General features: G+C 36.7%; 1 protein-coding gene across 10 annotated transcripts in view; it reads right to left on the reverse strand.

Moving 5' to 3' along the window:
• The window catches only part of SORBS2 (sorbin and SH3 domain containing 2), a 90,548-nt gene extending 72,317 nt beyond the window's left edge, over positions 1-18,231 (reverse strand). For 7 of the 10 annotated variants that reach the window (XM_021694256.1, XM_044912817.1, XM_021694251.1 and 4 more), the window contains exons 1-3: positions 17,786-18,231; positions 12,229-12,255; positions 11,865-11,989 (exon numbers count right to left, since the gene is read on the reverse strand). In XM_021694256.1, coding sequence (XP_021549931.1) covers positions 11,865-11,989; positions 12,229-12,255; positions 17,786-17,972 — 339 coding nt within the window. In that variant the 5' untranslated portion in view covers positions 17,973-18,231. Of the gene's footprint in view, positions 1-10,400; positions 11,272-11,864; positions 11,990-12,228; positions 12,256-17,785 lie in introns of those variants that run through there. The other 3 variants (XM_044912818.1, XM_044912815.1, XM_021694254.1) reach the window with 2 other exon arrangements.
• Between the last annotated feature and the right edge of the window lie 220 nt (positions 18,232-18,451).

Genomic DNA, 18,451 nt, shown 5'->3' on the forward strand with positions numbered 1-18,451 from the left:
ATCTTTCGCTAAAGGCCCTACCATTCTTTAAAGTTTTAAAAATGAAGAACTATTGAAAACACAGGAGAACATGAGGAGAGGCCCAGGCCTGCTGAGCTCCTGGCTGTGGTGATAGGGGGTGGGGTGTCCCTTGCCAAGTGAGTTTTTCTCTGTAGCGCAGTCACTAACTGGAACATTTCACAGCAAAGTTTTATATCCAGGCTTTGAATGAATATGAAATCCCATGTAAAGTATTGTTAAGTATTTAAGAAAGATACGAAAAAGTTTTTAGTATCTTTGTCTTCTATAATTGCAACTTGAAAAACATATGGCTTATAATATTTCTCCCTGCATGAAATTTTCAGGTTTATGACCTTGACACAACATAAAATCTATGTACCATAACTAAAATTTTGTTTATAACAGTGCTTATTTAGAACTGCATTATGAAATCAATTTTAGAAAAAAATTCCTTTTTTTTTTTTGCCTAGAGTTATGTAACTTTCAAAATGAAGCCATTATCTATACATTATATGTGATTGAAAATCTGTACTTTAAAATTTCAAAGCATTTTAGTCATTTGTGAATCATTTATTAGGGACAGCTTGTCATAAAGACATATTTAAAGGATGTCCTATGTATAGGAAGTATTTCTATATTGCTCTAAGTGGAAAATACATTATTGATATATAAAACCATAAACGAATTCACAAATTTCTATGCCGGAATGGCTCAGGAAAAATAATTCCAAAAAATCAGAGGTCTAAATTTCTGCATTGTAGACTAAGAGTATCTACATCATTCATCCCTGTAAGACAGCTAGGTTCAAAAGATGTAGCTGTTAATGAGAGAGAAGCAAGAATAAGCATCATGCGGGCAGCAATTGTGTATGTGAGAAACAAGGATACATGAGCTATTCACACAGAACACATTCGTATGAATCTCAGAGGTAAACTGTTATCTACCGGGATTTAATACTGGGTTAAAATTCGTGAAAAATTTTAGACTTTCCCTATAATCTAATCATAATAATATTTTATATATATACTTATCTAAATTTCTGAGACAATTTCTTTTTTTAAAGATTAAAAATATTATCAAGGCAAATCACTATACAACTCATTAACTAGAGCAACACAGTATAAATATAAATGACTCTAAAATGAGTGAGGAGAATATAGTTGATTTTTTCATCTCAAAGTAGGTTTATGAGGATGACTGTAAAGGATTTTCTGGAAGGACAGACTGTATGGAGTTGGTTTAGATATAATTTACACTTATGTCAATAAAAATGCTTGGCAGCAAAATGAGATGGCAGACAAGAAATCAATCAGTCCTTGTGTTTGTCCCATGGAGATCTGTTTAAAAAATGATGGAGGTGAAAGAAGGAAGAATAATTTGATGCATGACAGCAGTGGTGGTTATGGGGGTGCCATCTGTCATGGCAGACCTCTGACCCACAGTTGGGGAAGGTTCCAGAATGGTCAGGGGTGTCACGAGTCAGCCACCTGAGCTCATCTGGGGTGGCAGGGGAAGACTCCCTGAGAGACCCTGAGGTATGACTGTGGGTCAGGAGGTCAGGAGCAAGGAGAAGGGGTTTATAAAAAGCAGTGTGAGAGGGTCGGCGGTGGGGGGGTTTGTTTGTGCAGGTGTGAAGGCCCCAAATCAGCAGGTGGTGGCGGCGTCAGTGACCTTGGCTGGAGCCACTGTTGGGTAAAGTGGTTGAGTTAAAAAGCACCACAGAAGGAAGGCCTGAAGGAGAAGCTTCTGGTGTGGTTTGTGTGTCTGTGAAGCATTTACCTCCACCACACTGGCAGCTAAGTTCTGGTTTCCAGGCTGAGTTTGAGGGAAGAGTCAAAGAGATATACATTATCCAGTTAATAAAAACATCTCTTTTTGCAATGTGTCAGAGAAGGCTTTATTCAGCTTTATCATCAGCTCTATTTGCAAGACCTTTAAGGAATACATTCAAAGGATTAGGTGTCAGCACACAGTACAGAACAAGCATGGAAATATGAAGAAAATGAATCCGGTAAGTGTTTTTGGAAATAAGACCAGTTTTCACACGGCACTGCGTTGTAATGTTGAGTGGGAGCTTTGAGAGTGTTGGCATAATGGAATTTTTCCCTCAGAAGTTTTGTGTTTGGTATCTGTGACAGCAAAATAATACCAGGTTGTCTATTGGTTGGAGAATTCGTTTCCTTTCAGTAGAAAAATCTTATAGCAGATTTATCCTTACTGACTCCCCCACCCTGGAAATTGTCCCCTGAATATAAAACAGGTTGCCTCATCTTTTTTCTGACTTACAGATATAAAGAATGATGAACCAAAAGTGATTAAGTGGAAAGGGAATTTTGTTTCCTTTCCACTCAGTGAATCCCTTTTTTGATTTCACTATAAGATACTAAGAGAATTGAACTTTAAAATAACCGAGCAGTGCAAATAGAGCTACCTGTGTGTCAAAATGAAGTGGACACAAAAATCAGCCCCTGATGATGGTTAGAAGGTACCCCAGTTGGTTAGAGCTGCTGTTGGTTTTAAGTCTAGGTAAAGGAGAAAGAAACTGGAGAAACAAAAGGTTTAATACCTCCAAGGCTATATAACTCAAGAGGCTAAACATGGTGGAGGGGTTGTCCGTGAAAGGAAGAGAGTGGATGGCCCATTACAGGTTTTGTAACTATCCCTTCGTACCATTGTGATGTCTATCCACACAGTCAACTATGATTATAAGCATCACCCTCATCATGAGTAAAGGAAACTCTGAAGCAAAAATTTTTTTCTCAACTCCTCCCTACCCCCATCAAAAGAGGGTTTTTTTTTTTTTTTTTGAGTGTTTGGTGTAGTGCAAGTTGTAAGACCGATAGCCAGAACTATTCTAGGGCATTAATACAAGGATGGGGAATGAATTAAAGAAAACTGTATGTACTTAGAAATCTTGCCTCGTAAAGGTTTAAATGGTACTATTTGGTGTTCTTGGCCAGCCATCATTTTAATAACAGTTGATGTCACAGAGGCTATTGATCTCATAAAAAGTCAAAATTAATTCTTTTTCTCAGACTTTTAATTGAATACTTAAAATCAAATATATCTCTTTCTCTTAGTCATAGCTACCTTAAAAAAATCTCATGAAAACTATTGATTCTTCTCTTAGGAAAAATACACAAATTCATGTATACATAAAATTCTGCATAAACTTAAGGGGTTCGTGGATACTGGAAAGCACGTTCTTAATCTAAGGAGTTAAGAGACCCTGGGTAAAAAGACAGATTTCCTTATCCTATTTTTATTTAATAAGATGGTTGTTGTTGTTGAAACACACTTATTAAAAGTGATACTCTTTTACTGTATACAGTTTTAAAATCTCTAGAATTAACTGACAGAAATCTTCAAGTTAGCCAGAACTTAAAATGTTCTAGTAGGAAGGCATCCATGTTATTAGTAAATTTTTATAATAAAGTAAAACTGTATTATTATGAAGTAAGACTATAATATTATGAAACTACAATAATTATAACTGAAAATGTTAGAATCTTGCTAGAGGTCCAAATGCAATTCAGTATAAAGCTATCTTGGGTGAGGATAGCGTCCATGGAATTTCTTATAATAATGCAGTTTCACTAAAGAGTTTTCCATATAACATGAGTCTCTTTAGTTTTGCTTATGTAAAGTGGAAATTTTGTTAAGCAATATAAATCATGCCAAAGGATTTGAGTTATATGCTCAAAGACGTTTTTTCCCTTCAAAATTAAAAGGAAAATCTAATGACTGTAACCCTCAGTGGATTGGCTTCTCTGTATGCATCCTTTTGGAGTTGTTACATGTCAAACACTAAAGCCTATCCTCTAAAACCACCATTGTCATGGGTAATATGATCAATTTGGTTTATAGCATCGTGTGTCGGAATGGTTTTTACCCATTCATTGGTTCTTCCAAAAGAGTGCAGAACTCTTTCACTTTTTGAACTTCTCTCACTATCTCCTGATATGTTCACAATTTTGAGTCTTAATATATGTGTGTGTAACAGATGAAATAACACTTGGTGAGTCATACCACACTTAAACTGCTGTAGACGAAACTAAAAAAATCAACTCTATAGGCTACCTACACAAAATCTCCTCGTTAATGAAATTCTCTCTCAGATATAGCAGGAGAGAAAACTACATTATATGTGTTTCTCTGAGGAAAATGTGATGAGTAAGAGCAAGAGCCTGAAAAGGGGAGAGGAAATATGTTACTAATCTGGATTATTTAGAGTAGGGAAAATTAACTTAAAACAAGAGTAGTTTTTTTTCTCCTACGGAATTTGGTGGCAGACAGATGACTGCAGAAAATCATCTTAGTTGTTTTGTGTCTTCATCTTTCAAGACATGTAAGGTTAAGGTGTTTGACTATAGGCCAAGGCTCACCAACTTTTGTTGGTATACGTTCTTTTTTACTTTCTCCAATTGTTAATCTGTTAGGGAGGGAGGAGCTTGAAACATCAGTTTGTTGCTGCCTGGTTTCTACAAAAGAAAGGAACAGCACTTAAACCCCAAGACACTTAATATTCTAAGAGAGAGCATTCGGTTATTCAGAATAGCATTGAACATCTTGGTCCAAATGAATTCAACCCAGAATGCTAAGGGGAAGCTGTTGATGAAAGAGATCACTAACTCTAGGTTGGGTTCCTTGAGGAATTAAGGAGCAAGGAGATGCAGGAAGGATGAGTGTCAACAGTGGAAAGGTGTGTTGGTGGTGTGTAGGCCTAGCCAACTCAAATTCCTACCCTGGGCTAGGAATGTACCCAGAATGTGCAGATCGAGCCAGGCATTAGATAAGAAGGAATGGTGGGGCCATGGTGGCATGGAGAAGGCATGTTCCTCCTTAAAGCCACCAAATTAAAAATAAAATGAACTCAGTAGCAAGCAAACAAAATATATCTATAATTGCAAGTCCTCTGTGGTACTCAGATGGAGAATGTGATTTTGAATCATGGGAAGGTGTCATATTTTAAGAACGGTGCCAGAAGATGGGGTTCAAGAGTCAAGTTATATCAGAAAACAGAGGCAATGGAAGCTACTGGTTGACCTGTGGGTCTGGAGTCAGACAGACTGGGGCAGGTCCTGTCATCTCCCTGGGCCTCAGCTTCCTCATGTGTAAAATGTGGACATTAATAAAACCCATCTCCTAAAGCTCATAAAAATTAGGTGTGGAAATGTAAGTACTTAGTCCAGTGTCTGGTGTGTTGTCATAGCTCTCAATAAATGAGTCATTTTTAAAAAAAAACTGAAATGCTTGGAAGGCACAGGAATGCTTTGCACAAAGCAAAGAGCAGGGTAGAGAGAACAAAAATATGAAACTGTCATATAGAAAAGGGAGAGAACTTCACCTCTTTTGCTCTGGGGGAAGAATATGCAGAAGTTAGGGCAGATTATGACTCAATATTATAAATACTTTCTCATAATTAGACCCTACAATGGCTTGAGCTTTGCACAGCTGCCTCTTAAAGTAACTGAGCTCTCCATGCCTAAGTGTATTCAAGAAGTCACGCACATTCACTGGTTTGGAGGTGTTGTGGAGGAGATCCTTGGTGATTTCTAAATTCACATCAGCCTCCAAAATATGCTCTACTGTTCAATCCCTCAAATATTCACATGACATACATTAGTCAGATGAAGCAATTGCCCGAGACCTGATCAACTAATAGCATAACAGACCAACGAAGAAGAAGTTGTGGGACATCGGTTGGCCGACCTGATGGCATACCTGAATGATCTGGGCTGGTATTGATGGGATTGGTCTAGAAAGCTCACTCTATATTCTACACCTTTCCTATCATTCCACACTGTTGACATTTGTTCATGATTCTGCTTTCTGTAACTTATCCATCTCGATCCCATGGAGCAAAAGAGATGACTTTTCTTCTTCTTCTTCTTCTACATGACAATGAGACAAATTCTCCTCTGAGTCCCCGACATATGTGCTGCAGCAGCTGTGAAAGTAAGGCTTTGGCAAATGATTGATTATGTTATTTCATAATAGAAGGGTCGAGTTTATCTTCCTGAGGCAAAGGGCACAGCGTTCACAAATGCCAGGGAAAATGTTCAGGGTGTCGCTTTTGCTGTCTTTTCAAAGCTTCTGGCTTCAACCTTCACTTATCTGACATTGAAGAACAATGTGACGTTTTTAGCAACAGGATATCTGTTCCCACAGCAACAGAAGGGGAACACACCTCATTTTGTGTTCTCGCTATTCATAACTTTGTAAGAAGAAAACTGAAACATATAAAGTTTATAAAGCAGTATGTTATCAAATACAGAGAGAATCAAAATGCCTAAAAGTAGGTTGCTGTTTTCTTCTTAAACCCATGGTCAGACTTTAATAAAAACAACAACAACAAAAAGTAAATGAAACTGGTAGGACGCTGAAGTTTCCTTTTCAGTTCTCAGTGCAGAGAGTTTTTGTTTATAATAGAGCCTATATCGGGCTGATTACAGCTCTCAGTGTTTAATGAGAGGTCTTGCCAAGAATGTGGAATGTAAGTGTTTAAAATGAAAAGGTCACCATTATGAAAGGCCATTACATGGAAAATCAGACTTAAAAATGACATATATCAGAATAGGCAAGATGTGGAAACAACTTGGATTGGTAGGTGAATGGATAAAGAAAATGTGAATGGATAAAGAAAATGTGGTTAAAATGCCCCAGCATACTTCAGCTCTAAATGTGGTTTCTAAATAACAGTGGAATGTTATTCAGTCTTAAAGAAATCTTGTCACATGGATGATCCTTGAGGACATTATGCTTGGTGAAATAGCCAGTCACAGAAGGACAATTATTGCATGATCCGAATTACATGAGGTATCTAAAATAGTCAAACTCAGAGAGTAGAATGCTGGTTCCCAGGGGCAGGGGTGGGGTGGGAAGATGGGTTGCTGTTGAACAGGTATAAAATTTCAGTTATGCCAGATGAATTAGTCCTGGAGATCGGCCCTACAACATTGTGGCTGTAGTTAACGATACCATATTGTACATTTTAAAATTTGTTAAAAGGGTAGATCTCATGTTAAATATTCTTACTACCAAAAAAAAAAAAAAAGTCAAAACTACAACAATATTAGGCCACCTTTTGAAAAAGTGCTATAAAAGACAACACACTGTCATCTTGGAACAAACTGCAGGTCAGATGAAATAAACTTTAATCCACTCATAAAAAACGTATTGTTGAAAACAATATATTTCCTTTTCCCAATCAGATACAGAGTTTGGAAAAGGGATACTAATTTATTTTTTTAAAGATTTATTTATTTGAGAGAGAGAGAGAGCGTGAGCAGGGGTGGGGGCGGGGGCAGAGGTAGAGGGAGAGAGAATCTCAAGGAGAATCCACACTGAGCGCTCAGTTGATCCGGGGCTCAGTATAAGGAACCTGAGATCATGACCTGAGCCGAAACCAAGAGTAGGACGCTTAACCAACTGAGCCATCCAGGTGCCCCAAAAAAGGATATTATTAAAGAAAAGACAACAATGACTACATATTGAGGGATTATTATGTAGCAGGCACTATGCTGAATTCCTTATATACGGTATCTTACTCAAACCTCACTCCAGTGCTATGACATGAATGCCATTAGTATTCCCATTTTACAGATGAAGGACTGAGACTCAAGGATGTGGAATAAGTGGATGAAAGGGCTTACAATAATCACACTTTGAACGGCTGACTTTGCAATTGCTCTTCTCCTAGTCTCTCTTAAGCCCGATCTGAGAAAGTCTCTGTCCCCACTACTAAGTCAAGGGTAAGTTAGCAGGGCTCATGGTACACTTGTCCTATCAGCAGTATTTGTGCAGTTAACCGTCCCTGCTCCATACACTTTCCTAGCTGGGCTTTTAGGATACCACATGGTCCTGGATTTCCTCCTTCCTTAGCGTACGCTCCTTTTAGTCTCCTTTGCTGGTTCCTCCTCTTACTATGGCGATGCTCTTGGGCTCAGTTCTCAGGCTTCCTGTTTTCTTTGTACTCACGCCTGGGTGATCTCATTCTGTCTCTTGCCTACAAAAACCATCTATAGCCTGATGGCTTATATCTCCATCCTAGACCCTTCATCTGAATGTCAGACTCCTATATCGGACTTCATACTTGACCTCTCTATGTGGATATCTAATAGACACTTCAAACTAACCATGTCCCAAATGGAACCTCCGATCTTTCTTCAAACCTGCTCTACCCTCAGTTATCCAGTCTCTATAGACAAAGGATGGCAAATTCCGTCCTTCTCAGTTGCAAAGACTCAACAACTTGGAGTCAATCTCAGCTCTTCTCTTTCTCTCATGTCCCACATATAGCCAGTCTGTAGGAAGTTCTCTTTTCTCCATTTTCAAAATACATCCAGAATCCGATTTCTCACCACCTTCATTGCTTCCACTCTGCTTCGAGCCGCCATCATTTGTCACTTAAATGGTTGCAAGAGCAACCTGACTGGCTTGCCTACTCTCCTTCTTGCCCTACTATAGTTTGTTCTCAACTGAGTTGCCAGAGTGATTCAGTTAGATGATGAATCAAAGAACAATGTGGCAGCTCAGAATCTCCCAATGACTCCCATTTTTATTGAGAATAAGAGTCGAAATCCTGCAATGGCTTGCAGGGCTTGCTGTCATCTGGCCTCTGTGGCCTCTGACTTCACCTCTGCTTACTCCACACCTCATTTTCTTCCTCTTCTTCCACTGGCTTCCTTGCTGGTCCTCGAGGAGCCCCAGCATACTTCAGCTCTAAAGCCTTGACACTAGATGCTCTCTCTTGCAGGAATGGGCTTCCCCCTTCAAAGCTATTTTGTCTTCTCAATGAGGATTCTTTGACTATCCTAAGTAACATGAACTCTGCTCCCCAGATCCCTGCTTAACATTGCTTAGTTATTTTCATAATCTCCTTCTGTTGTAGGTAATCTACTTATGTAAGTTTTTATTAATACTTGCCCCTCCCTGGCAAGATTTTAATTATCAATGGTTTCGAATACAGCTCTGTGACTAGAACAGACTTGACTCATAGTAGATGCCCAATAAATAACTGTTGAATGAAAAAAAAACTTAATTTGTGGATCATGCTGATTCTCTGGAGATTATGTAATGAAATCAACTGTCTCTGGTCAGCATGGATAGTGACAAAACTTCTAAAAAGGAAGTTACCAAACTTAAGTTTTCAAGCATAATAAAACCATTTAGAAGAACCAAACTATGCTAGATGAGTAACCTGAGTTGTTAATGTGGTGGTGTTTGCTCTGACTTCTCCTACCCCTGCTTCCTGGAAGCAGGTGTCCTGGGACACAACTAAGTTTGCTCTCTGACACTGGCAGAACCCTGTCTGTAGTGTCTTGATTTTCCTCCCTACCTCGTGGAATTGTGGAAGTTATTAATAAATGTAAATAAGTTGTAACAGTGCCTGAATATAATAAACTCTTAGTATTTGTTAGTTGCTATTATAATTATTGTTGTCATATTTCATAGGGGCTTTCAAAAGATACTACCTTAATTCGAAGAAATTTCTCTAGTGAATTAATTTTGCATATCACAATTAGCTGATGAAGGAGATATTTTAGTAGAGCTATGAAAACACCCATTTATCTTTTTAATTATCTAAGCTTAAGCTTTCTGCTTTATAGGTGGGGGAAGGGATGGAGTTGAACTGAAATCTGTTTATCTTTAAAGCTTATGCTCTTAAAACTAGGCCATTTTGCAAAAACCAAGAAGAGGAACACATTTCTCTTCTAAATGATGAATAAAGTTCAGCAGAACTACACCATGAGTGAATTTTACATATAGGGAAATAAAAAATTACTTCCTAACTGTCTGGGTATTAAGGATTGATGAAATACTTTCTGCAATAAATTTTAAGAGGTAGAAATTGATCAAGGTTCAGCGAAAATGAATATTGAGCTACAAAGGAATAAATGCTGGTTGAATTAAGATACATGTTTCCTGCCAAAGTGAATCATAACTGTTAATTATTTTAAGAGAATTTGTACATGTAAATAAAGTAAATCTAGGTACTCAGAGGTCTGGCATAAAAATATTACTGTAAAACTTAAAAGTACTTTGAATGCTGAAGTGGTTTGCAGAGTCTTAAGTGATAACCAATTCATCAATGACTTCTAATAAATACTTAGAAGGAAAAAACTTTAGAACATGATTTCTGGATAAAAGATCCATGTGTGTGTATATATATGTATACACACATTGATATATATTACTATTTTTTACATTAAAACATACCTAGAAATTTATCGATTAATTTAGTAGGGTTCTAAATAGGAAGATGAGGAAGATGGTTTCTTTCTCCTTTCCCTTCCTGCTTGGAACTACAAAGCATTAGGTTATATAAGAAGGCCAAACCAAAAGAGTTAGGGTCTCTACTGAACACCTATAAGAAGAGATTGGAAAGTGTAATGTACCACCCGGCAGTCTGAGGACTGAGAGGCCGCAGCAACTGCAGATTTTTGTCTCTCTTGCTGAAGAGGTATCTTTGTAGTCTCTGGAGAAAGCTCAGGTAGCTGTTTGTGGCTTTCAGGATCATGTCCTGAAACGGGGTTTATCTGAATGGAAAGAGATGCTGTGTGTATCTCAGGCACTGGGTTAGGAGGTGGTGAGCAAGGCCTTTTGAGAAATGATGGCACTTCCACAGATTGGGAAAACTGTGGAGTATTAGAGTGGACATGACTTCCTAGATCCTGGTTATGGATTAGTTTCAATGTAGAAATTCTTCGAGTCTGAGAATCTTGCATACTATAGTCCTCTTGTAGAAATGGGGTGCTGATATCAGCATTTGGTAGGGGACCAGTGCTGGCAGCTGGTGGTAGCGGGTTAGTGATTTTTTGTGTATATGACACAGTTGTGTTAGATTCTTCTGAATACACAATTGTCTGGTTGGAGTCATCATTAGAATACATAGTTCCCTCAAGAGGTTTTTTGTTAGTAAAGTACTTTGTACAGGAAGGAGTGTGTGTGTTAGTTACTAATTGGTCTAAAATGTCACCCTTTGTGGGATTGGTTATCAAAGAGCTACAAAAGCTCTCTTTTCTGGGTGGTGGAAAGGGTGCCTGGATTGCCAAAAACATCCGAAGAGAGAAATAGTGTTGAAGGAAAAACAGAGAGAAAGTCAAAGTTAGTCATTATAGAAACCATTACCCTTAAAGAAAGTAAAGCAATGTCATACCTTCTTATTATTCTACACATTTTGTTGGCTAGATGAAATGATCATTTTTATTCCATTTAGAATGCATTTTAATTTATTATTAATAGTTGCTCTCCGGGAGAAAAGAGTTTTTATAGAGAATACATTATGAAGTTTGTCTCCATCTATATTCTTGAAAATTATGTTAAAATGAACATGTGTTCTCTTGGCATGTTTTTAGACCTTGAGGTATATGCATATTGTTAGACTTTGAGGTATGGGTACTGTATATTTAGTCACATTGTTTTGATAACACTTTTCACGTTTGGGGCACAATTTGACTAATATCTCTAACACAGAGTTCTTTTAGTTAATATAATAAGCAGATGCATAACTCATGTTTATTGAATAAATAACATATTGCTGACCTCATAACTTCGAAATCCAAAGCATCAGCTAACAGCTTTTTAAGAATTAAAAAATAATTGTAATCATTATGTTAGAAAGTGATCTACCTTTATGAACTGAATTAAAAATAAAAACCCACAAAGCCTGTTTTGAACTTAAAATGTGTCTTCTCTGTTGTAAATACAAGGTTGGCAAGGAATACAAATACAAAAGCAAAACATATTAAAGATAAAACATGTATCTAAATATGCACCTGTTACTAGAGAAGAGGCTCGAAAGCGGTAGTCTGATAACCATGCTTTAACATAACACAGTAGACAACAGTGTGCAGGATTACCTGAGTTGGTGATTTTTTTTCTTGTAAGTTTGGGCGAACGCTTCTAAAACCTTTTGCTGCAAGAGAGGAATATGTAGCATCTCCATTCAGTGTCTCTTGATTTCGATCATTGTAAGATCTCCAAGCTTTTATTAAGGGAAAACAAATTGGATACAAAAATATCTACATTCACTTTTAACATTTTTTTGGTAAAATTTATTTTTATTTCTAAAATTGAAGATTTCTTTTTAGAAATTAAATTTAGTTTAATAGACATAACTGTATATGCAATTGAAGTTTACTACGAGGTCAACAATGTGACTACGGATATGTTAAGAAAAACTCACAACAAATGTAATGATTATTCAGAATAGCTTTTCTGTACCTGAGTCTGGTGACTGAGAATCACGCCCTAAAAGAAAAAGAAATGTTGAAATTAATACTAGCAAACAAGCAATGAACAATCCAGTAAAGATCATTTGGCAAAAAAGCCACATCCACTTTTTTTTTTTTGCAAACATTATCTCATTTCTAAAACTCTAAGTTAGTCAAATCTACTAAATGGGAGGTTTGTGCATTTATTTTTATTTCAATGAGATTTTCATTCATTAAACATAATATGTAATTAACACGTATAACAAACACTGATTTTTTTCCTTCAATAATATTGCAACCATGTAATTCTCTCTTATTATTGCTCAGGCTGCATATATGAATCTTAAAATATCAAATTAAAGGATCAAAAGGTATCTGGTTTGTAAGCAGTGACTGTTTCTTCAAGCATTAAATCAACATCGGATACTTAGCTGTTAGTGCTCTGGTGTTACTAAGCATACTAAACTCCTGTGTTAGATAGTGATCGATTTTTTGTAGTTTGCACTTAATTTTTATACTTTAAGAAAGTGTACTTGTTTCTACCATATTATGTGATATTTTCAAATCATTCTCTACTCTAGGCTTTGAGTTTCCTCCTTATTGCCATTTTAAAGTCATTTTGTATTCAAATATGAAAGAGATGTTACAATATATTCCACTGTCTTGCAGTAAGCTGTGGAAAATGAGTTTCAGTATTAAGAAATTGCTTTTATAATGCAGTTGGAAAATGGCTCAATGACGTATTTACTGTCGGTTTTATTCAAATCATACATTCAAGAATCTTCTGTAACTTATGCACACTTGAGGCAATTGGTTTGTATTGCTTGGTTCTTTTATACCACATGGTCAACTTCACATAGAATCATAAAGCCTGAACTTTAGAAAGGACCTTGGGGGTCATCCAGTCTGATCTTCTATCTAATCCTAGACTCCCCCCAGGGGGTCCCTGAGACCATTCTTAAACTGCTGTATTTCAATGCCTAATAGAACATGAATGTTACATGTAAAAGGGACTCTTCATTTTCTTTCTAATGTTTATGGGATATTTTGAAATCTAAACACATGAATTTGGAGTGATAAAAATGAGTTGAGAAATGAGAGTTTGACTTTTAGATAAAATATTTGATATTCTTTCCAAATCAAAGGAAGAAAAAGAAATGTGAATTAGCACAGAGTACATTACCATGTCTCCAGCTCAGGTGAGTTAGAGAACACTAACAAATCTTCATCCTTTATGATAATAGCTAATATAGTGTGGAATTTATCTCTAATGAATTCAAAATCAGAGTAATAAAATACGTACTGCAAGTAAAAATAGCTTTCAAGAGTTCTATGTGGAATGCTTACTAGACTCTATTTCTAGGATTTAATGGAAGCAGAAGTGATTGAAATTCACTATCACTTAAATAATAATGAGGACTCTATAAAGAAAATAAACAGGGTAGCAATACAGAGCAATCATTAGAATTCTGCTTTGGGGCACTCAGGGAGAGAGATGTCATGACCACCCGCATGTCACATACTGTTTGTGGACAAGGAACACGTTTTGGGACTTGAGGGAATGGCAGTGAAAAGGGAAGCAGCATGACTAATTATTATTTATATTATAATTATTTGCTTAAGAATAGGGATTTTATTTCACTCTTAGTTTGATAAAACTGAGCTCATAAAGAAGGGTGTGTGGGTATATGCCGGGGATGGAGGTGGCGTAGACATGGTGTAGAGGAGGAAGGTATATTGACTGAGCAGATTTGAAGGACACTTGAAATAAACTCCCTTTAACTGATAGTTTATTCTTCTTACTGGTAACCACACTGGAGATTATGAAACCCACAGTGGAATAAACATTAAGTGTGAGACTCAGAGGACAGTCACTTTGGGCTCCACCAGTGGCTTCTCTCTCCCCCTGTACTGGGCCCAAGGATTTCCAAATGAAACTGTACCTCTGCTACAGGAAATATGGGATATTAATGATGGTAAGCTTTTTAAAACTATACTCAAATAATAAGGATGAACTCTACTGAGCCCTGCTTAACATGGTAGACACAAGTGTGTAGAATTATGAGCAAGGAGAAGGGAGAAAAATGGCCATGGATTAAAACTTCAGGATGAACCCATATTTTAATGAGTCTTAAGTTAATGATTAAAATCTACTGTTAAGTGGGTGGTCTCTTAAGGATACTCAAGTGTACAATGTTTGTTTCTTTAACATAAAACCAGTTATAGATATTTAATACATCCAGTCCTGATTTGCTATTTTATTATAATCCTTCAGAGGCACTGAAAGATAAATACTATCCCACATGACTACTATTAACCATAGACTGCTTTTATTTAATTTCTGCGAAGAACGCTTAGGAAGGGAAGACAAGTGTGATTTGGAGCAGGTAACAGAAAGCATCCTGGAACCATGGCAAGTAGAGAGAATATCGGTTAAAAAAAAAAAAAAAGTCTAGCATGTAAATGATTTGGCAGAGTCATGGCAAAAATGGTTTTGTCCAGTAGCTTGTTCACTTCTGAAAATTCTAAGGATCAGAGCCTTTAATTCCTGGCATTCTTTAGTTGATGGTCATTGCTTCTCTGAAAATTTAAGAATGAGTAAATGGGACAAATTTATCATTCCCTGGCTATTTTGCATGTGAATATAAATAGGGTATGTGAGAATTAAGAACTATCAGCACTCTTCACTGGTACAATGAACATCCCCCTTCCAGGCAAAAGGTGGTGGACACCTGTCACAGAAGTTGGCAAGGCATTCCTGGCTCAGTTTGGAGATTGGGCTGGATGCCCTCAAAGGTCCTTTCCGATTTTATGATTCCAACATCACAGTTTTTATGTAGCTGTGTTTGTGGTAACTGTTACATCATAATCTTTACTCTGAGGTTTTATTTAAATTCCTCTTAACTGGTATGCTATATTAGACATTATAAACTATACTTTTCTTGAAAATTATGATGATTTTAATTCTTATAGCTCCTTTCTTTAGAGAGCTCAAATGCTTTCCAAGAATTAATTAAACATAGTAATTCAAGTCAACTAATTGCATGCCTACTGTATTTCTAAGTACTGTGATAAGATTTTTTATTTCTTTTTTTAATTTACTCTTATTTAATTATGACAAATCCTTCTGAGTCTGGGAAATGATTAAGTTCTCAGAGAGGTAGGAAAATGACAAATGAATTCTTTTTTTTTTTTAAGAAAGGAAACTTGAGGTATAAACAGATGAGATTTCCCAAGGGTATGTATAAAACACATGGGTCGTGTTGGCCGGACCCAGTCACCAGAGCATACCAGTGTTATCTTAGACTGCCAAGTGCTTTGGTAAAATGAAATGGTCAACATAGTCATTGCTGTGGTTTTAGCTTGGGTTGAAAACATCACGGTGTGCTATGAATTGTTCACTGGACTTTACCTCTAAAGGGTGGACAAAGACACACTGATTTAAGGGACTGATAATTGATGACTAGCAGTTCATACTGACTTTGTGACCTGAGGGAGGACGGAGGGAAGCTGAGAATCCTTTGTGGAGGTGGTCTTTTACTTATAGGCTGTTTTATTTTAATAATCGAATGTAGTAAATATTTACTAATCCCCCTTTGATTCACAAAAAGACACTGTGTCAAATAAGTTCTTGTGAAGGCTACCGTATAATGAAAGAGGCATAAAGAGGCTGATTTCTTTCTTCAAAATGTAATTAAAACTTCCTTGAAAAGGGAATATATCTTATGTGTCTAATTAATACAAAAGAGATCCATTTTTCATGTAACAAAAAACAAAGTTCAGGGGACTTCATTCTCTAGAAATCTTAGACCAAGTGATATAAAAGTTTAAATGGTCCAGAGCCATTACATACTTTTACTACTGAAGATTATTTCATTTTCCTAAAGTATTAAATCTTTTGTTATTTTGATTCTGAAGCATTAAAATTTTTCCACTAAGCTGAGTGATATGAAATTGGTATTCTAGTTTTGACTCTCCAGAATGGCAATCTCTATTTCAATCTACTGTTATTTCTTTTGTGGTCACTTTTGTAAATCATAACAATTTGGCATTGTTGAAATCGTGCCACGTTCCCTAGACGGGCCACTCAGATGGTCCACATCTGAATAGCTTGGGACGGAATTTTACTTGGTTGAAATGTCAATGATATTTGTGGTTCGGCATTCCAATTACCTGCTGGCCTTAGAATTCTATTTATTTAATCTGTTTGTTTGTTTATTTTCTTTTTCCCTTCATTACCATTTCCCTCAGGTATCCACATTTGAGTTTTTCTAACATGTTTCCATGTGCGTACACACACGAACAAACATGTACAAATACGTATGTAGAGATTTTTCTTAACCAAAATGATATTATGCTATATACATTGCAGTGCAGTTTGTGTTTTTTTAAAAATGCACCATATAATGGAACTTGTACATCAAAATCCATTTAAACTTGTACATCAAAATCCATTTGTGAACTGGACGTGGTCGTGGGTAAGGGTGGGAATTCTACACCTAAAATCGTGTTTTTTTTTTCCTCAACATGGCTGGCTAGTTTAGGATCAAAGTGGCTTTAACCAAGGACATCTTCAGTATTAATTAACTACTAAATTTATGTGTGTAAAAGACACTGCTAGGCACAGTGTGAATTAAAATTATTTAAACACTCTCCATCTCTCTCCAACTTCTCCTAAACCCACAAATATTATACATAAAAAACAAGGAACCCTCCACTAACCAACCCACAATCAAACCAACTAACCAACCAGCCAACCAACCAACTAATCATGAGAGGGTATGGGCCTATTTCAGGGCCTCCAGCCACTGGGGTTGCAGGGTTCACCTTGATCCTTCACAGCAGTAACCCCTTTCGGTGCAGACTGTACCCACAGGCGTAGGTCATAAAGAGACGCACCTCAGTGGATGCCAAAATAGCACACTCCCAATTACTTTCTACAGATACATACATATCGAATCTGTGGGTATGTGCTAATCTTAACTGGACCAAGATGTTTAAAAACTTTACATTAGAAGGGTCTTTGCTGATTGGATTAAAGGAAGCTTTAAGGTCTTTTTCAAAACTATTATTTTATCACACTGCTTGTGACCTTTGGCAAAGAAGTGAATTAATAATTCACTTTCCTGCAAATCCCTCTTCCTGCCCCCATGTGTACCCACCCCCTCAACAGTTTTTAGGTTAAAAAAGAACAACTAAAGCCCCTGTTAGTTATCATAACTAAATATTATATTAATTTAGTTCATGAGAAAAAAACTTAAATAGTTAATTAACACTTGCAGTTCCTCAGCACATTTTTGGCAGGTGACTGTTATTTTTAATTAGTTTTTTTGAATTTTTTTTGTTTTTTTAAATAAGATATCGGTTTCCTTTGGCTTTTTATTTTTAGAACGAAAAAAGCCAGAAGGGATAGGAGCTATTCTTGAGACAAGAAAACTAAGAACTTGTAGGGCATTCGAAAGGTATTTACAGCTACTTTCATCATCCAAACAAGATAACTCTGGAAAGACAGAAAGGTCAGATTAAGTCATTCGATTGTGACATTCTGTGAGTTGGTGATATTATACCTGCAGCCAATAGGTTTGGAGAACTTTGAACCCTCTTCACAGATGTTAATGTAACAGACATGGTGGCACGTTTGCGAGCACACCCACCGCTATCTGAAAGCAAAAAAATGACACAGCAGAAGCCACAGCAAAGGAGAAAAGCACATGCAGTATCATGCATTCTAAGTGGAATGTGCCAGACATCCATGAGGAGGATGAACAGTCAGGGTTAGTAACCATGGAATATATCTGAAAATTTCACACCCGCCCCAAGCCAAAACAAAGAGAACAGAACAAAAAGAACCCGGGGTCTGTCTTAGAAATAGATGCCAATGCTTTAGTAAAAACACAGATTTTATACTTAAGATTTTATGGGTTTTCTTTAATGAAAACACAAATATAGAACTCAACTTTGTTTATACCATTTAAATTCAATTCATATTAAATTTATAAGCAGTGTGAGTAGCTTTTAAGGTTAGGGACAACCTGTCTTGACTCAATATTGAGAGCTATGGTATGACCTATTTTGTATCCATCATTTAGGTGTTGCTGTATTTTAACTATTTATGATTCCTAAAGGTAGCTGGACTCGCTTCTTGAAGTAAAAGTTGTTAACTGATACAGGCCTGGTATATTTGATGTTTAGGGTTCATAAAGAAACAGGTATTATTACAGAAATTCTCTGTC

This window comes from Neomonachus schauinslandi, chromosome 2, assembly GCF_002201575.2.
Source record: "Neomonachus schauinslandi chromosome 2, ASM220157v2, whole genome shotgun sequence".
NCBI classification, from domain to species: domain Eukaryota; kingdom Metazoa; phylum Chordata; class Mammalia; order Carnivora; family Phocidae; genus Neomonachus; species Neomonachus schauinslandi.